General features: G+C 51.1%; 1 protein-coding gene and 1 long non-coding RNA gene across 4 annotated transcripts in view; one reads left to right on the top strand and one right to left on the bottom strand.

Moving 5' to 3' along the window:
* Positions 1-83: 83 nt before the first annotated feature.
* LOC150000053 (uncharacterized) lies at positions 84-4,890 on the bottom strand. Its single transcript, XR_016513625.1, has 3 exons — positions 4,588-4,890; positions 2,036-2,125; positions 84-619 (listed from the first exon to the last, which is right to left on the bottom strand). It is a non-coding gene; the product is annotated as an uncharacterized LOC150000053 (long non-coding RNA).
* Positions 4,891-4,981: 91 nt separating this feature from the next.
* The window catches only part of CHERP (calcium homeostasis endoplasmic reticulum protein), a 19,199-nt gene continuing 4,277 nt past the window's right edge, over positions 4,982-19,903 (top strand). For 2 of the 3 annotated variants that reach the window (XM_090289878.1, XM_090289876.1), the window contains exons 1-12: positions 4,982-5,071; positions 5,379-5,552; positions 9,394-9,578; positions 10,658-10,795; positions 11,077-11,228; positions 12,795-12,939; positions 13,026-13,115; positions 14,334-14,613; positions 15,367-15,542; positions 16,715-17,150; positions 18,493-18,731; positions 19,738-19,871. In XM_090289878.1, coding sequence (XP_090146004.1) covers positions 5,047-5,071; positions 5,379-5,552; positions 9,394-9,578; positions 10,658-10,795; positions 11,077-11,228; positions 12,795-12,939; positions 13,026-13,115; positions 14,334-14,613; positions 15,367-15,542; positions 16,715-17,150; positions 18,493-18,731; positions 19,738-19,871 — 2,174 coding nt within the window. In that variant the 5' untranslated portion in view covers positions 4,982-5,046. The remainder of the gene's footprint in view (positions 5,072-5,378; positions 5,553-9,393; positions 9,579-10,657; positions 10,796-11,076; positions 11,229-12,794; positions 12,940-13,025; positions 13,116-14,333; positions 14,614-15,366; positions 15,543-16,714; positions 17,151-18,492; positions 18,732-19,737; positions 19,872-19,903) is intronic. The other variant, XM_090289877.1, reaches the window with a different exon arrangement.

Below are 19,903 nucleotides of genomic sequence, written 5' to 3'. Positions count from 1 at the left end.
ATGACATGCCTTTATTGAACATTATAACCTGGAAAACCAAGGAATGTTGTGGCAGCTTGTGCTTATCGAGCATATTTATGGTAGACACAGTAGTGGGTTTTCACACACAATTCTTTTTGTGTTGTTTTATTACTTTATAGATGAAAACGAGGCCCAAGGGGGTTAAGTCACTTGTCTTTGATCACACCGCTACTTAAGTCTGCCTTCAAAGCCCAGTTCCTCCATATGACTTGGAAACCGTTCCCTTCAATCACAGTTAAAAGTTGTAGACTGAGCACAAGTCAGGAGGCTTTGTCTAGAAATAAATGACAAAGATCTGTAGGGTCTCAGGATTTGCAAATGGAAAATACAACTAGGCGCTACTACCTAGAGTGTTCCAAAGAAGAAAGAAAAAGTTCTTGCAGTAAAAAGTACTTTCTTGAAAAGAATCAGTCGGGCATTTAAAGTCCAGATTGGTGTGTGCTGGCGACCTTCTAGAAGTCATGTGGTCTGGACAATGGATGTAAGTTTTCCAGTGTGCTTCATTCTTTTCTAACTTCTTCAGAGGGTTATCTATTAGAATGTATTTATCTCCAGGCATTGATGCACACCTGAAAAGTCCAAAAGTGTAAGTCTTCACCTAGTTAAAGCGAAATAGAATTGTTTCCTCATGTTTCAGCCTACTTAATTTGAGTAATTCAGCAGCTTGACTATACTGGCTCATATGATTTCTTCAGTCTTTCTTCAAAGGGTGTATGTTTCTGCTAAAACAATTACCCACATCTTTTTAATTCATAAACCTCTTCTGTTCAATGGTTTACTGAGCATTTAATTTATGCCAAGTACAGGAAGCACACAGGTGCTATGCTGGAGGTACACGAAAGAAAATGTGAAAGTACCAGGTAATATCTGAGGGGCATATGGGACTGTTTTGACTTGTATTTATAATTTACAAGGTAATTTCTGCACATTTTGTATTGTACATGCCTCATTTAACCATCAGATCCCAAGTGGGATATATTAATTTTATTTTATAGCAGGAAATAGAATGGCTTCGCCCAGGGAGTAGGTCTGGAACCCAGGAGGTCAGACTCTAAGCCCAAGGTTCTGCTCAGCAAAGCAGCCTTAATAGTGAGCTTTGTTTTTCTTCACCTTTGTCATATACCCCTAAGAGGAGTCAGTGTGATCAAAGGTGTAGCCTGTCACTTCACTTGCCTGGACCACATTGCTACAGTGAGACCCCGAAAGAACCCTCATGCCTGGCTGACCCAAGAGGCTTTACAGTCTCCCACTGCAATTTCAGCAAGGCCTCGAGCAGTTCTGATCTGGAATGGGGTCACTGCTGTACGATTCAGGGCCAGGTTTAGCGATGGCCCTATTTTTCAGACATCAGAGTCTGAACTCCTACCCAGGAATGTCCTCTCCCAGACACTGGAATACCTATTGGTCTCAGGGCAACTCCTCTGTGACCAGAGGTTTGCTTGGTGACATAATCAGGCCCAAGGAATGCTTTGTGCTCCAGCATGGGACAGGACCTTTGTTCCCACATCATTCCTCCCACTATGGCTTCAGCTAGTTGACCATATGGGGTTTAGTTACTGCAGGAGATGAGGTGACAGCCACACCAAGCTCTGGCTTTATTGAGACTATAGGTCTGGATATGGGCCTGGATTTCTTCAGTAACCCCTTAGTTTTTAAATAACAACTTTTATTGTCTATATATATTTACGTTTGAAAAAAACTGTTAAAGCTAAAATGTCAAAAATAATAAGATCTGTATATAGAGGGAACAATTTCCACAATGTCATTGAGATACATAATATAGTTTATCTCTTAAGCTACAGAAGGAAACTGAACACAGCAATTGCATCTAGGGCAGGGAGGAGAATATATACACTTTTTAAAAAACTTGCATTACTGTGCATATATTATTTTTTAATTCTCACCCGAGGACATGTTTATTGATTTTAGAGAGGAAGGAAGGGGGAGAGAGAGATGCATCTGTGAGAAAGAACCAAAAGGTAGTAGTCAATTGATTCCCAGTCAGGGCACATACCTAGGTTGCAGGCCAGGCCTCTAGTTGGGGGTGTATGAGAGGCAACCACACACTGATGTTTCTCTCCCTCTTTCTTCCTCCCTTCTCTCTCTGAAAATACATAAAATCTTTTAAAGTAAATAAATAAACCCAGGGATAAGTTTGCAGTGCAGAGTGTAAAACACACTTCTGATTCAGGATACATTCTTTATGACACATTCGCCAGGACCAAAGCAGGCATGCATGTGGTTTTAAACTTTCCATTTTTGTCCTTAGGTAGGTCCCTTCAGTAAGTTCATCTCACCCAGGGGTATGCAGATAACTTGTTTACTTTAAGTCTTGTTTCCAAGTCCTTCAATGGATTCTGATTGGTCCACTGAAATAAGTCTGGGTGAGGCCCTGTGGTGCTTCAATTTTTCAGTCTCAGATGATGCATTTTAAACACTATGAAATGAATTATGAATGTAGTGGTCATGGTTGTACAGTCTTTCTGGGAGGCAACTGAGGAATTACCAGTATTAAATGTGCACACCCTTAGATTAAATAAGCACTGTATATATATATATATATATATATATATATAAAGATACTTTTAAAAGTTGTTTAAAATGGAACCAACCCAAGGGACTCCATAGTCTGGCTTCAATAAATTACCATAAATCCACACCCCAAAGTCACATGCAGTCATTAAAAAGTGACAATACAGATTTAGTAACTTGTTTTGGTCCACTTGTTAATCTAATAAATGCTGTGTATCTTCAATTCACAAAAATGCATATATGTATGATACTGTGCTATTTCTAGAGTCTGTCCATGGCTGATCACAAGTTAAAACTTCCTGATATAGACCTTTATTGGCATGGGAAAATGCCCACTCTCTTCAGATCACTGAGCATCACACTAGACAGAAAAAAGTCCCACAATGTGACCTTTGGCACAGAGTGTTCACATGGCTACCTCCTGACTGGAATCTCTACTGGATAACCTTATCAGTACAGGCCCTGCCCTCTTCCCTTATCAAGGTCTCAGCACCCTGTTGTTTTCTCTAATAACACCTTTGTGCTATGTTTACTGATCTATGGGTCTCTGATCCCCACCACCACCGCACAGACTGTGGCCTCCTAAGAGCAGAGCTTAGATTTGACTTGTTCATCCATACGCCACATCCAGCCCCCATTTTTGTGAACCAAAACCAGTCATTACAGGTGAACACAGATGACAGGAAAGACTAACTTGGCACTCAAAAAAGCATTTCATTCTTCTCATTAATAGACCTATATTTTAAAAACTGTACTTGATTACATTTTGAATTCCACCAGTAAAAAAAATGTTATGGACATTTTTCTTTGGGGTTATTAAAGTACCTACATAGCCTCAATTTTGCCTCTTGGCCCACAAGGCCTAAAATATTTACTATCTGGCCCTTTATAGAAGTTTGTCCACCCCTGGCCTGAAGCAATATCTGGCATACAGGAGGCCAACCCTAAGAGTCAAAAGGAGAAATTTCTAAGAGGGTCAGGTGACAGGGGATATCCACAGTCTGCCTTAGTTTGCTGCTCTTTATTTCCCCCCACAATTAGCATGCATTAACTTCATCCCTGAGGATAAAGAAGGAGTCACATACTAAAGCTGACAAGTTCAGGGGAGGCCTGCCTGGTGGACCTTACAAACTCAGAGACTGAAAGTAACCTTACAGAATGATCTGAACATAAAAATTCCTAAATAAAGGCAGGTCATAGCAGGTAATTGTGTCCCATACCCATAACATCCCTGTCAAAGGTCAATGTTTACCTTAAATGGGCCTATTTTTGCATCTAAAATAACATACCTTCAAAATGTCAGAATAATCTGACCAACCCCACAGGGCAAGACCACACCACCATGAGCCCACAGAACTCCTTATTGTTATCTTCTTCCCCACATACCATCTCTGTGTGCTATAAATGTTAAGTCCTGTACCCACCAATATAAAAGTATATGTTTCTCCATTTTCCTTTTTAAATCCAATCCCAGATATCTACCCCCACTCCGCTTTGCTTTCTCTTGTTCCCTTTATCACCAGTGGATTACATGTAACCCTCCTTACCTCTCTTCCTTTCTTCAACATATAAAATAGGCTGCAAAGCTGCCATTCTCCAGAGCATTTTCTCAATTTTTTGAGATTTTGTTTCCACACAATTTTCAGTTTGGCTCAAATAAACTCATAAGAATTCTCTACAAGTTTGAACGTTTCTTACGTCCACACTCGTTTTAGAAGGAATATCATCCTTCCTTTTAGGAAGGTGGCCAGTCTTGCAGGACAGGTACCAATGGTCGTGGGAGCTCCTTCCAGGTGGCTTTGAATGACTGTGAGCAAGCCACGCGAGCCCTACAGTAGCGCAGTCTGAGGCCAGCGGGAGTGGAAAGTCGACACCCCACAGTTTTAAGCGCTTATGGCCTCTATCGCCTTTGGGTCCAGCGAAAGCAACAAAGCCGGGGGTCCTTGAAACCTCACTGGTACGATCCTCGCCAAGCCCGGCGATTCGAGATACTGCTTCTACAACGGGGCTAGCCTGAGAGCCTCCTGGACTCACCTGATCTCGCAGTCTCCTTACTGCAGCTCCCCCTGAGAATGAAACGCAGGTCCTAACCCAGGCAAAAACTCTGCAGTCCCCTGGCACCGCGGAGAACGCGGCCCACAAGGGATCCAAGGTGGAGAGAGGAGGAGCCCCGGCCACAAATAACGGCCACCCAGGCAGTTAAAGACATTTCAGGGCGGCAGGCAACAGGGACACAACTGCACGCATGCGTCATAAGGCCTCTGCGCCTGCGCATCACTGGTCCCTCCCGCGTGCTTGCCTCCTCGCGGCTTCTTCCCGCCCGTCTCCGACCCTCACTTCCGGGGTTTCCGGGCGACGGCCGTAAGTGGCGGGAGGAAGCAGCACACGAGGCCCGCCGTAAACGGCTCCCTCGCGCCACTTCCGGCCGGCTTCCGCAGACGGCGCTGGTGGGGGATCCAGAGGCGCCGGAGGTCGTTCTCGGCGTCAGGAGCCATGGAGATCCCGCTGCCACCCGACGGTGAGGCCCAGCCTGGGTTTAGAAACCGTTTCTCTGTCCCCCGAATCCCCTGTTGGCGTACCCCGCCTCCCGGGATCCCCGGGCCTAAGAGGGGGCGGGGCTCAGCCTCGGGTTCGCCTGCGGCCTCTCCCGCCGCTCCTCGCATTCCTGGTGCGCTTGTGGCCCCTATCAGGACCCGTACAAGGACGGCCTCTTTGGGGCCCACCCCTAGGGACCCCGACCAGGCGAACAGCGGCTGGTATGCTAGGGCCCCCGGATTTGGGCGGCCCTCGCTGACGCCTCGCGTGGCCTTTTCTCCATTCTGCAGACCAGGAGCTTCGAAATGTCATCGACAAGTTGGCCCAGTTTGTGGCTCGCAACGGGCCCGAGTTTGAGAAGATGACGATGGAGAAGCAGAAGGACAACCCGAAATTTTCGTTTCTGTTCGGAGGCGAGTTCTACAGTTATTACAAGTGCAAGCTGGCGCTGGAACAGCAGCAGCGTGAGTCCTCTTCAGCTCTCTGGCCGCACCCTCGAGCGATTCCTTTCTCTGATTCCAGTGCGGCTCTGCCACAAGCCGCCTTCTTTTGGGTCGCATGCTCTTTGAAAAAGGGGGCAGCTCGGCCTTTATGATCCCATCCTCTGTTCCCAGGCTTGCAGCGAGCGGTTGCTGAGTCCGAGTGTAATGGAGAACGAAGTTATCGATCTTCGTCTGGGCTCAAGATCAGGGATTTTTCTGTTGTTTTGCAAATGTGATGACGGAGGTCAGCAGAAGCAGAGTGACTGCTTCAGTATTTTCCAGAAAGGAAGTGATAGAGGCTGTACTGGGACTCTTTTCAGGCACTGTCCTGCCCGCTTTTGTGGTCTCTTCCTGGGTCCAGCAAGGATTTTGTGCATTTCAGTTGCTTGTGGTCCAAATCAAAAAGAATTGCCCCTCTGGGTTTCATTTCTTGGCAGATGTTTATTGATGTTCACCGATTTGAGCATCAGGATTCTGGTCCCGCCCTCAAAGTTTAAGATGGAGTTAGGAATCACAGCTGGCGTTTGACTAATGAATAGCCACCAGGTGGCAAGCTATACATCTGTCTTGTTCAGTAGTAAATTCCTGGCTTCTAAGTATGTTTTTTGAATGAATAGGGGATTGCCTCGTTGAAGGGCACTGAAAGCTAAATGTTCCATATTCTACAAGCATCAGCCTTTGTTTTGGGTCATTGATATGCCTTAATACATAATGCATAGTAGGTGTTCGATAAAGAATCTGTAAGAAACTGCAAATGTGCAGTGGCTTGAACAAGCCTGGGGTGTTTAGGTATCCATGAGAAAAGCCTTGAGAGGCCCGGCATCGCTGAACTGTAGAACATGTGGAGGAGGGAAGCATTTGGTCTGGAGTGGAAAGGGCTAGGGAAATGTTTGGATTTTCTCCCTCAGTTCAGGGGTTGTTGTGCCTAGTTACGTTTGAGATGGGGGTGAGGGAGATCAGCTCCCTGAAATTGTAGGCAAAACAGTGTATGTGCTTACGTGTTTCTGGAGCGATCACTCCTTAGTTCAGGCACAACAAGTTTAAAACCCCTTTTACAGGCAGTGTGAAGCCACAAGAGAGTTTGAAACAACAAAGAGTTGGGTCAGATTCGTATAGCCAGCGTGGCAAGGCTGGAGGGAGCAGGAGTGGAGGCTAGGACCAGTGAGGCCGGCAGGGGAGTGAACCAGGCATTTGATGGTAAGGTCTGGATTAGGTCAGTGGATTGAGTCTGAGGGACTGGGGCTGGGGGGCAGGTGGGGTTAAGGGGCTGAAGTCATGAACTGGGGCACCAGGTGGATATTGTTGGCATAACTAGGCAAAGGAGGACAGTGCTTTAGCTGGTATGACCAGGAGGTGAGAGCTGCTTCCTTTGCCTGAGGAGTCCAATCACCCCACCCTGCAGGGTCAGAAATCCAAGGCTGCTTGGGACTTAGTGCCATAACCTGGGAAGGGTAGCGTGTTTCTAACGGGAAGACTGGGGCTCATGAAGTGCTTTCTGCAGGTGACAATGTCTAGCTAGGACTAAAGAATGTGTCAGAGTTAGTGAGATGGAAACTGAGGAGAGAAGAGTGTTCAGGCAGAGGAAAGCACCTTAGGGGAGGGGCTGGGGAATGGATGGGAACAAAAACTGAAGCTCAGAGGAGGGCTTCTTAGAGTGGCCCAAAGTGAGGGTGCAGACAGAGTAAGGAGAGCTGGCTTGCCAAGAACTTAGGAATTCTCCTGGAAGCCTTGGAGGTCTCTTGAAGGGTTGTTTTCAGGTCTGTGTTCTGGATCAGTGTTAGCTACTATAAAGACTGAGGCCCAGGACTGTTCTAGAATGGCGTTTTGCAAACTGGTGAAGGGCCAGTTTTTGTTTTTTAAAATTTCCATTCCTTTGTAGAAAGTACACCTTGGTAAAATACACTAAAAATATGAACTATGAAGTGTCAAAGTACTATGAAAGCGCCAAATACTCCCTTACTACTTCTGTATTGGTTTAGTCTTGGTAGCACGTGACTCTGAGCAGCAGCACTATAGTTGCCATGTGGAGAAGCAGCAGAGAGGACAGGACTAGATGCAGGGAGACCAGTTTCAGGGGCCATGTGGGTGACAGCAGAGTTGTGGCAGTGACAGCAGGGACACAGACCAGAATGTGATGTAGGAAGCTGACTTGACAGCACAGGTTGACTTGTTAGTGTGAGGTGCAAGGGAAAGAGGAGGGTACGTGCCTTGTAGGCTTCGAGCTCGGGTATGTGGGCATAGCAATGCCACCACAGAGGTCACGGGTAGGGCCTGGTAGTGGTGGAGCAAGAGGAAATGTGTGCCTTTGGAAAGCCATGGGCTGTTAAAGCTGTAATTAGGTCCAAGGATGGAATCCAGGATGGACATGGTAGATTTAGGAATCATGATGAGCAGATTGTAATTGCAGCCACAGGAACATATCAGACTCTCCTGGGGGCTTCCGAGTAGACAGCCCAGACCTCCACCATTTAATGGCTGGAGAGAAGGAGAAAGGGGCTGAGAGGGCAGCCACATAGGCCAAGTGAGATGGGGGCCATGGGGAAAGGGGTGGGGATGGGTGGCCAAGCCAGACTTGCCCTGGGCTGAGATAAAGATTAATTGAAGCAGAATCTTGGCTGTAAAAATGTTGAGAGGGGAACACGGGACTAAGGGAGAATTTTTTAAGACAGAAGACAGGTGTGTTTAGGTGCTGCTGGGAGGAGTCAGTAAAGAGGGAGAAAATGGTGAAATGAGAGCGAGAGAACAGGTTTGCTGAAGAAGTGGCTTTGAGAGGGCAGAGGAGGGTGTCCAGAGGCAAGTCAAGGAGGTCATCCCAGAGGATGTCCTTGGGTGCAAACACAAGAAGGCTCAATCAGACCTAAGAAGCCACTGGGTGCCCATGGTGGGCCCTGGGCAACACCCTCTACCCCATTCGCTTGTCTTTGTCCAAAGGCCAGGTCCCCTTGGTGTGGGACTCAGGAGGGCTCTCCAGTGCATGGTCATGTTCAGACCAGACAAGGCCAAATGGCTGATGGAGAGACCATTTTATCCAGTGACCCTTCACATCAGAAACCCCGCTATTCAAATTTCTATTCCTTGTCATCTGACCAGATTTGGAGCACACATGCACCTGACCCAGTCTCCTACCAGCAGGATGGGCATCCCACACTGGCTGAATATGGATTGACTCCAGAATGCTGAGCAGTCCCTTTCCTCAGAGTCAGGATAAGGAAAGCTAGGGGCTAGGGGTGGTGGGCCATAGCCTATGCTCAGGGGTGCTGGCCTGCTTCTGCTGTGGGACCACAGGTTTTGGGGCTTGCTGGGCAGAGGTCAGGTGGCTTTGATGTCCTGGAATTGAAGAGTAGCAGAGGAGGCTGGGGGACTAGGAGAGACACCCTTCGGGGTAGGGCTATGGCCTAGGTTTAGCATCAGTTCAAGCCTAGGTGAGGTGAAGATGGTGGAGGGGTATGGGCTCAGGCTTGGTCTATGTCAAAGGACACTGGGCAAGACAGATGGTATTGGCAGGAGAGGCAAGGTTACAGTCCTGACGCCTCTGAGGAGAAGACTGGTACCACAGGTGGCAGATGGGACCCCAAAAGGGGGCTGGCTCTGGGGAAATGGGGATGAGGTGGGAGGGCCAGGCTGAGAGTGAGAGAAGCCTGGCAGACTTTGGTGGGGTGCTGAGGCGGGCTATGTGGCTGCAGCACAGCGCAGAAGTCCTCTTATGGATGGTGAGTATAAGGAAGGGAGCTCCTGTGACCTGGAGCTGCCCAAGAGGCAGCCAAGGAGACCCCTAGACCCCAGCCACCTTCTCACGAGGCCACCTTTCCTCCTCTCCTGCCAGTCATCTGCAAGCAGCAGGCCCCAGAGCTGGAGCCGGCCACAGCCCTGCCACCGCTCACACAGGCCCCCCTAGCTCCTGCTGCACCCATCGAACCTGCCCAGGGAGCCCTGTCCATGGATGAGCTCATCCAGCAGAGCCAGTGGAACCTGCAGCAGCAGGAGCAACATCTGCTGGCCCTCAGACAGGTACGGGGCCTGCCCTCTTCCCTTCCACTTTGCCAGCCCTGAGACAGGTGCCCTGAGTAAGCCTAGGGCCCTCCCCTTTCCTTAGTCCTAAGGTGGATATCTGGAGCTTACCCCTATGCCTTAGTTTATGCACCTGCACACTGGGACTCACAGTAGCTCTGAGGAGGACTCATTACCAGCATCAGTGCTGAGGACAGTGCCTCCCAGAGCTTGGTGCATCACCCAGCGCTGCTACCCACCACCCATGGCTGTGTAGCCCAACCCCAGATTCTGGGCAGAGGTTGCTTCTCATTCCAGTAAAATCATTGCTCATGCTGTTTGCCGGGGTGGCCACCTATAAGTGGGACTGCGTGTAAGAAATTGTGAGTGCCAGGTGGCTTTTGGTGCCATTGGCACCAGTTCTTGCTAGCCAGGTCACTCCAAGCTGTTGTAGGAAGGACCCTTCTGTCCCGATCCATCACAGTTCTGATACAGCAGCATGAATCACTAGGAGGTTGAGACACACCAGCCCCAGTTTTATTATTAGATTTAAGATTACTGTCATATTGCTGACAATAAAACATGCCAGATTATATATCCTCCATTTCTGGATAGAGCTCCTCAGAGGCTGGGTGGTCTGGCCTTGGCCAGCCCTGAGCAGACCGCCTGTCCCCACAGCAGTGCTAGATTTCAGTGAGTCTCTCAATTTGCCAAGCTCATGGGCGCACCTCTGGCATCCTGTTTTAATTTCCGATTACCTGGTTGCTAGTGGGGTTACTCTCCTTTCTCCTGATAGGGACCATTTATACATCCTCTCTGTACTGTCTGTCCACATCGTTGCTCATTTTCTTTTTGTGTTGAATTGGCCTGCAGAGGTTCCTTTTTCTTCTGGGTCTTAATCATTCCATTTGTCACCTGGAGGGTGGGAGGCAGACATTGTTTTCCCCCGTGTCTTGTCTTGTTCTGTCCTCTGCCTGCTCTGTCTTCCATGGCCGTGACTGCCCCAGAAGTGGGTGTGAGGCTGCAGACGTGAAGAACAGGGCCTCTCGGTGCTGTGCTGGAGCACTGATGGGCAGTCTTGGTCTCACCTGGCCTCCCAGGAGCAGGTCACAGCAGCCGTGGCCCATGCAGTAGAACAGCAAATGCAGAATCTCCTGGAGGAGACCCAACTGGACATGAATGAGTTTGACAACCTGCTGCAGCCCATCATTGACACGTGCACCAAAGATGCCATCTCGGTGAGGGCAGGTGGGGCCGGTGGTGTTGGTGCTCCCAGAACCTGGTGCTTTTGACGGGTGGGAGCCCACTGGGCTGTGGTTGCTGTAGAGGTACTGTGTCTACTACTGCCTTTCCCTCTTAAGCCACATCCAAGAGGGAGAAGGAAGGCAGGCAGAGGCTGTAGAATGCAGCCAAACCGTTGGGCACCACACCCTCAGCTGTGCCCTGACCCCCCTGGCACCTGCCCATACTCTGGCCGGGGAAGCCAAGCCCTGCTCACCCATTGCTCTGGCTGTTGCAGGCTGGGAAGAACTGGATGTTCAGCAATGCTAAGTCCCCTCCACACTGTGAGCTGATGGCAGGCCACCTCCGGAACCGCATCACAGCGGATGGGGCACACTTTGAGCTGCGGCTGCACCTCATCTACCTGATCAATGACGTGCTGCACCACTGGTAAGGGCCCCTCCAGCCCAGCCCGCCTTCCCTCTCCTCCTGGCCCTGTCATGGCCGCTGCTCTTCACCCAGTAGCTTGGCCTGTCTCAGGATAAGGGTCACTTGTCCAGTGATGCTGGAGGATGATCAATCTACGCCATAAGCCCCCCTGCACGCACACAGGTGCACATGCCTTGGCCCATTCCCGGACCCCTTTTCTCACCTGGGGCCACTGTTTCTTCACTCCTTGCTCTCTTGGGGCAGCTTCTAGCGTCTTTCATCATTTCTCTGTTGGCTGCCAGCTCCCCCTAAATGACACACATACACACTCCCAGTTATCTAACTGCCGTGTGTCAGGCAGTTAGATAATTTCCCCTGCTGACCGTTCCACACCTCCGAGACCAGTCCCCCACCTCCACAGCCCTCCCAGACCAGGCCAATGTTTATATCTGCACTTCCTCCTTGGGGCCTTATGAAAAAGGTTAACTTAAGGAATTAGATGGCTGGGCCAAGGCAGACCCCAGGAGAAAACAGGCAGAAGGAAACAGTGCTAGTGAGGTTGGTGTGTGGATGCCATGTTTGGCTTTGAGTTTGGCTGGCTGAAGCGTTCAGTGCCTGTAAGGGCAGCAGAAACTGACTTGCTCCCTTCGTCCTTTGCCTTGCCGTGTCTTCAGCTGTATGCGCTACCTGGGTACCCACCCTCCCCATGCCACACTCAGCCACTCCCTATGTTGTCATTCCCTTAGTTCTCTGGTGTGGGGAAATAGCCGCCCAGAACCTTCTCTTCCTTCCTGCTTTACCCCTCTTCTAACTCCAGGGAAGCTCTGCAGAGACAGCCCTGTCCTACCTGTCCTTCCACCTGGACTACTCTCCCTACCCTGACATTAGGCACTCCGTCCTGTCTGTGAGCTCCTCTGGTGAGCTCGATGTTGGGAGGGGTTTCAGCCACTCGCGACCTGTCTCTTGTCCTCCCCGGGAAGCAGCAGATATGCCATCTGGTCTCTGTCACTATCACGCTGGGGGCCCTGTGCCACCTCAGTGTACAGCTGTCAGGGCTTGCACACCCACTTGTACTCTTGAGTGCCTCCTGAAGAATGTGAGGGTAGGTTGCCTTGCCCGGCCAGCCTCTCGTCCCCAGCATGGGGCACACCCAGCACACTCCTGTCTCCTGAAATGCGGGGACCAAGTTGGAGATTTTTTGTGCACAGGGGACGACAGTGTTCAGCAAGGCCACGTAGACAAGTCCCTGAGCCCACCGCAGCACCGGCTTGTCCTTTGTTGACAGTGGGGCTCTCATTGGCCTTGTTTCTGTCCATCGTCATACCACCCCAGGAGGAAAGGATTATTTTACTAACAGGGAGACCAGGATGACAGGCTTTGCTCCGAATGTCCCCAGCCTGTGATATTTTTTTCCCTTCTCCTACTGATGTCTGTCTGTCTTATCAGTCGGACCCAAGTGCCAACACAGCTCTTGTGGGAAGCCCAGCCCTCGTCCCAGCCGGGTTGGGGGCCCGTTCCCTGAGAAGGCAGAGGGTGCCATGGCTGGAGCTGCAATGGTAACGGGTGCGTGGCTGGGTCCCGCCCCAGGGCCCTGATGCGCGGAAGGTCTCTCCCTCACAGCCAGCGCAAGCAGGCCAGGGAGCTGCTGGCCGCCCTGCAGAAGGTCGTGGTACCCATCTACTGCACCAGCTTCTTGGCCGTGGAGGAGGACAAGCAGCAAAAGATTGCCCGGGTATGTGGCGCAGCCTGGAGTGGGAGGGGGACAGGGGCCGGGCATGCTATTAGCCCCTGACGTAACCTCATCCTCCCCACATCCAGCTCCTGCAGCTGTGGGAGAAGAACGGCTACTTTGACGACTCCATCATCCAGCAGCTGCAGAGCCCGGCCCTGGGGCTCGGCCAGTACCAGGTGAGCACTGCTACCCTTCAATCACACCCCAAGGCCTAGAAGTCAGCAGCCTCTGCAGCCTAGGCTGGGAACAGCCGGGGGAATGGTGACCTCAGAGCCCAGGTAGCATTTTCTAACCTGGGATCCCAGGCATGCCTGTGGTGAGCGTTGAGGGCCGGGTCTGAGCAACAGTCTTGGCGGGGGGGGGGAGATCCTCATGCCATGTGCAGTGAGGGGCAGACCCTCCAGGTGAGACTTGCTGGTGTACTTGTGACCCAATTTCTCGATTTAGACTTTGTTCTCAGGGTGTCATTGGCCTGTTTGTTCTGGTCTTCCAGCCATGCACTCACACAGTGGGAACGTGAGGAGATCCCAGTGTAGTCTAGGCTTCTGTGGCCATCACCTCATGCAGTTAGTGCTCCCCATTCACGAGTCTGCCTTTGCCCAGAAGACAGGCACTGGGTGGGGAGGGTCTTCTTGGTCCCCTCTGCCATGGCACATGCGCAGCTACTGGAATAAAAGGCACAGCTCACACCTGTTCTCTCCGACCGGAAGGCCTGGCTGAACGTCAGGAGCTGTGTGCAGGCTTCTTCCTTTGGTGATGGTCCTAAATGCCATCCTCCCCACAGCCCACAGGCTCTTGCTTAGAAACAAACGGGGAAAGACCACTTCATACTTTGTCTATTAAAAATGGACTCATTGCCACCACATAACAGTTATGCCTACTGCTTTTTTCCTCCCGAGTTTATGATAGCCACTCGTGTTTACTGAGCCCCTGCCTCACTTGTCCCTTTCTTTGTGTTATTCACTGACTTCTCCCGGAAGTCCTCGAAAGTTAGTCTCAATGTTGTCCCATTTTGCAGATGAAAAACACTGAGGCTCAGGGAGCTGGTGACGTGTTCAAAGCCAGGCAGTAAGCACAGCTGAGCGTGTCCTAGAATGGTTGACAGCAACATGTGTTTAAAGTCTGTGTGGCCATCTAGGGCATAGCTATCATTGTTGGATTCCATTATCAGGGAGTTCTGAATTGCTCTGCACGTCACAAAGGCTGCAACCAGGTTCAGATGCTCTGGTTGTCAACACCACGTTGATTGTTTTACATGACAGTCACCTGCCTGCCTCACTGCCCATGGCAGCACCTGGACTTCCCAGTGCTTTCCCAGCATTTATCCCCATGCTTTTCCAGTTGTATGGGCCCCAAGGCTCGAACACTGAGTACCACCTCCCATTCTCTGCTAGGCAACGCTCATCAACGAGTACTCCTCGGTCGTCCAGCCAGTGCTGCTGGCCTTCCAGCAGCAGATACAGACCCTCAAGACGCAACACGAGGAGTTTGTCAACAGCCTGGCCCAGCAGCAGCAGCAGCAGCAGCAGCAGCAGCAACAGCAGCAGCAGCAACAACAACAGCAACAGATCCAGATGCCACAAATGGAAGCCGAAGTCAAGGCCACGCCACCACCACCTGCCCCACCGCCGGCCCCCACACCCACCCCAGCCATCCCGCCAACCACCCAGCCTGGTATGTGGCCTCGTCTGTACCTGCCTATGGGGGCCAGCCCCATAAAGCACCTTTCTCCAGAGAAGGACTCTGGTTATATAGTCACAGGATAGATTCTAGTCAATTTAAAGCACCAGGCTGGGGGATTTCACATATAAATGTAACAAAACTTCTACAGCTCAGGCAGTTCTTGGCTAAACTGTCCCAGAAAATGATAGGCAGAGCGGAAAGCTGCCCAAATCATTCTCCAAGACCAGGATAACTTTCTCACCAGGTGGACAGGGTCAGGGCAAGAATTAAAATATACTCTAATGTTACTTCTAAATAAAGATGCAGAATACTAAACAAAATCTTAGTAAATGAAATCCAGCCAAGTATTTTAAAAATATATTATGACCAAAAAGAACATGTCCCAGGAATGTATAGAAATGGTTTAACACTAAAAAAAATCTATTAAAATAACAGATGAGAGGAAATGATCTTCCAATTAGATACAGGAAAGTTAATAAAATTGAGTGGTGATAAAAATTCTTCAAACTAAAATTAACATGGCAGAACTAAGATACTTACTATAAAGGTTTCAGAAAAGAAGTGTGTGTCCTGTGTATGGGCAGTCTCCCTTCTTCCTGCTGCCTTCCTAGCAGTGATTAGTTTTTGGTGGGGTCAGGAAGCAAGGATTTATTGGAAAATAAAGCCCAATCTGGGCTGCCTGGGTGTTGGCTGAAGATTGTTTGGGGTTGGGCCTCCACTAACTGCCTTCTTACCTGGCTGCAGATGACAACAAGCCTCCCATCCAAATGCCCGGCTCCTCTGATTACGATGCCTCAGGAGGGGTCCAGGACCCTGCAGCCACTGGCCCCCGGGGCCCTGGGCCCCACGACCAGATCCCGCCTAACAAACCCCCCTGGTTTGACCAGCCTCACCCCGTTGCTCCTTGGGGTCAACAGCAGGTATGTCTTCTCCTTCTCTGGCACTTTAATCATTTGGGGTTCTCAGTAACAGGTCCCCACTTTCCTGTGAGTGCTGGGAAAGTCCACACAGTTAAGTACAAGACGGTGTTCCCTTTCCTTCCCCTTTTTTGATTGGTTCAACTAGCAGAGTGTCCACATCTTGTCACCCTGGAAAGAACATTGTGTTTTTATAAAGAAAGGAAGGTCACAAGTGTCAGGCTGGCAGCATTTTCTGGAGCTGAGACACTGGTCACTTCTTTCTGATTCCTTGGAGTCAGAAACTTCTAGGCCAGGGCAGGATCACTTCATCCAGTACAGCAGGACTGGGAGGCTCCCAGCAACAGGACCCCTCACTGAGGGTCTGCCCTGGTTTGGCAGTCCACAGTCAGCCATGGCCTGGCGATGTGCTTGGCCTGCCAGCCCACGTGGTGTCTTACACGGTTTGAAATCGTTTCCATATTTAAAATCTGGTTTCCTGGCTTCCTGAGAGTATGGTGACTTGGCCCGCCCTCCCAGTGGTGGTGGTCAGTGGAGCTAACCAACCATGACCCTAGAGATGGGCCCTCTGGTTGGCCTCATCTGAAGACATCCCTCCCTGGCTCTGAGTTTGGGTTGCAGTCCAGCTTTAAGTGTTCACTGCAGCAGCTGGGTGACATCAGAGCTTATGTTGTCTTTAGCCTACAGAAACACTGAGACAGGATTTGAGGGCAATAATTGATGTGGGAGATCACCCAAGAGAGGAGACAGTGCACGGTAGAGGGGAAGTTATAAAATGGGGTGTCTTTAGGGTAGGTGGTCACCATGGGCCCCTGGGGTTCAGTCACTCCACATGCTCTGGACATGGTTGGGGAGGCACCTCTGCACTGTCCACCAAGGGGCACAGGGGTAGGGGGTGTCTAGATCCCCTGTTCCTGGGGCTTGTGTGCTGACCCAAAAGAAGTTCTTGGCCAGGATGTGGGTGCAGCAGTTGGTTGACGGGTTATCTGCATGGACATGAGGTGGTGGGGCAGGTACCACAGCATCTACTGCACGTCAGTCAGTGAGGCAGCTTGACCTGCCCAGGACAGTGCCCAGTGCACCGTCAGCATACAGCACCAGGCATTGTGAAGTCCAGAGGTCTGTAGGGTACTGGATGGACCTCATGAGTGGCTGACATCTGCTTTGTCTTGCAGCCTCCTGAGCAGCCCCCCTTCCCACACCACCAGGGCGGGCCACCCCACTGCCCGCCTTGGAACAACAGCCATGAGGGCATGTGGGGTGAGCAGCGCGGGGACCCAGGCTGGAACGGCCAGCGTGATGCACCTTGGAACAGCCAGCCCGACCCCAATTGGAATAGCCAGTTCGAGGGTCCCTGGAACAGCCAGCACGAGCAGCCACCCTGGGGTGGCGGCCAGCGAGAGCCACCCTTCCGCATGCAGCGACCACCACACTTCCGCGGGCCCTTCCCACCCCATCAGCAGCACCCGCAGTTCAACCAGCCGCCACACCCCCACAATTTCAACCGCTTCCCACCCCGCTTCATGCAGGATGACTTTCCCCCAAGGCACCCCTTCGAGCGGCCGCCCTATCCTCACCACTTTGACTACCCCCAGGGGGACTTCCCTGCTGGTGAGTGCTCTGCACATTCAGAGGCCCAGTACACACACCCCTTTCTTGCCCCTGGTTCCTGGAGAAGTCCAGGTTGCCTGCCTAGAGGAGGCACCTGACAGATCTGCCTCCTGAGCAGGCTGATGGCATTGTTCTTGGTCTGGTGTGGTTCCCGATGTGCCCTGAGTCTAGGTTACAGGCAGAGGGTCATGTAATGACAGAACAGGCTGTAGTAGACTCAGGTGTCAGTGACAAGTGTAACATCCTGGTTCTTCTCCCCACACTCCCAGGAAAAGGGCACTATGTCTCTGTCCTGCAGAGAAGGGAACACTGATTCCAGAAGGAAAAGTAACCCCTGAGTGCCCACAGCAGCAGGCTGTCAGCAGGCCCTGAGTCCAGGGCCCACACTGCTGTCCCTGTTCCTTGTCTCAGTTTTCTTTAGTTTCTCTATTGATTTTTTTCAAAGAATCTTTATTTTTCTTTTTAAAATAATTTCATTCCTACCATATTATAGTCTCTACCTTTACTTAATTTTTTTTTAACATATCAATTTTAGATAACAGAAGGGAGAGAGAGACACATCAATTTGTTCCACTTTACGCATTCATTAGTTGCTTCTTGTATGTGCCCTGACTGGGGATTGAACCCACAACCTCTAATCATGGAGCTAACAGGCCAGGGTACCTCTACCTTTATTTTAAAATCCACCCTTGGTTATAAATTCAGCTCAGAAATCACTTAGCACTTTTATTGCTGGGTAGCTCCAATAACAGGCATTTACTGTATCCCAGTCTGGAGAGAGGACTAGTTTCTTCTGATGCGTCTCTCCTGGGTCTGTAGACAGCTGCCTTCTCCCTGTGGCCTCACATGGTTGTCCCTCTCTGCCTGTCTGTCCTAATCTCTCCTTAAGTCATACTGGATCAGGGCCCATTCATATGACTAAGTTAATTACCTCTTTAACGGTCCCATCTCCAAATGCAGTCATATTCTGAGGTACTAAGGGTTAGAACTGGTGGAGAATTGGGGGTGGGGGATACAGTTCAGCCTGTAACATTGCTGTTTGGAGGTTCTGTGATTTCCCTGTGGTTTTTTAACCTACGAGGTTCATCAGGTGCTGCTGTGGGTGCAGGACAGGCCTCTCCAAGCCTTGCCACCTCCCTCCCGCGCAGCATTGCCTGAGCAGTGAGTGAAGTAGTGTAGTGGGAGAGAAGGTGCCAGGCAGGGCTGCCCAGAGAGTGGGCATTAGCATCTTTGCCTCTGAGTCTTTCTGCTGTCCTTGTCACCTAGGAGATTGTGCCTGAGCCCTTGGCACCACCCAGCTCCTAACTTCCTTGCAAGGCTGAGACAAGTTTTTGTTTTGCAGAGATGGGACCCCCTCACCACCACCCTGGCCACCGCATGCCACATCCTGGGATCAATGAGCACCCACCCTGGGGGGGTCCCCAACACCCCGACTTTGGCCCTCCTCCCCATGGCTTCAACGGACAGCCCCCCCATATGCGGCGACAGGGCCCTCCCCACATCAACCACGATGACCCCAGTCTGGTCCCCAACGTTCCGTACTTCGATCTCCCTGCTGGGCTGATGGCCCCCCTTGTGAAGGTAAGGTCTGTGGTGAGTGCCAACCTTAGCAGAACATACTGGAGCCGGTACCTCTGTTCCCATGTGAAAAGTTCACAGGTGGAACCCATTTCCCATAGGCTACAAAATGGTGCTTCCCAGGCTACTTCCCTTCTCATTTCCCACTCCCCAATGAACGTGACCAAGCCAGTGAATGCACCTGAGCCAATGAGGCCCATTCTTGGTTAATTCTTGCTCCCTCTGCACCTCCCTCCCAGTGCTGCAAGTTTGGTGCCACTTGGAGCAGGCTGGGTTGGGCGTGAGGCACAGGTCCTCTCTGTACTGGCCCTTGGAAGCCACCTTGTCCAGGGGCTGACAACTGAGGGATTTTTCAGGAAAGGGGCAGGCTCTGAGGTGGGCCTTCAGGGAACTCAGGAATTTGCGAAAGTGAGGCAGGGCATGTGAGGGGTGAGCTGAGCAAGGAGGGGCTGAGGCTCCAGAGGCCCTGCTGGTCACTGCCCCTTCCCATGCCCTCTGAGCCACCAGATTAATAGAGAAGAGTCCACCAGGGCTTAGGGAGAGGTAGAGGCAAAGGAGTCAGTGGATGAGCTGGTTCCTGAGAAGGGGCTCCTGGGTCCATCTCAAGCTGCTGTGATTATGGGAGGGCCTACGAGGGAGATGACAGAACCCTGGGTAGAAAGTCGGGGGCACAGGGTGGCATCTGCAGATAGGGCATCTGGGGTTCACAGCATGATAAATGAACCAGGGGCTCTCCATTTCCTTAGCCTGAGGTCACATCTGTGTACATTTTCTGGAGAAAGAATTCTGTAGCTATTATCAGCCTCAAGGGGGAGCCCTCAACCAGGATGTGGCTGAAGCCCTACAAGAGGGTGGGCCTTAAAGAAGGGCAGGATGAGCACTCTGGTGCCTGGGGCAACCTGCACACCAAACTAGGGCCCTGTCTCCTACCCACTTTGCCTGCAGCTCTCTGGGTGGGCCTTATGGGGGCTCCAGCAAGGTGCAGTGACTACTGTGTTCTCCACTGCAGCTAGAAGATCATGAGTATAAGCCTTTGGACCCTAAAGACATTCGCCTTCCACCCCCCATGCCACCCAGCGAGAGGCTGCTGGCAGCTGTGGAGGCTTTTTACAGCCCTCCTTCCCATGACAGGCCCAGGAACAGGTACGGGGCTTGGGGAGACCCAGCAGTGGGCC

Source organism: Furipterus horrens, unplaced genomic scaffold (assembly GCF_987537825.1).
Source record: "Furipterus horrens unplaced genomic scaffold, mFurHor1.1.pri manual_scaffold_10, whole genome shotgun sequence".
NCBI classification, from domain to species: Eukaryota; Metazoa; Chordata; class Mammalia; order Chiroptera; family Furipteridae; genus Furipterus; species Furipterus horrens.
This window is presented reverse-complemented; position numbering and strand designations above follow the sequence as displayed.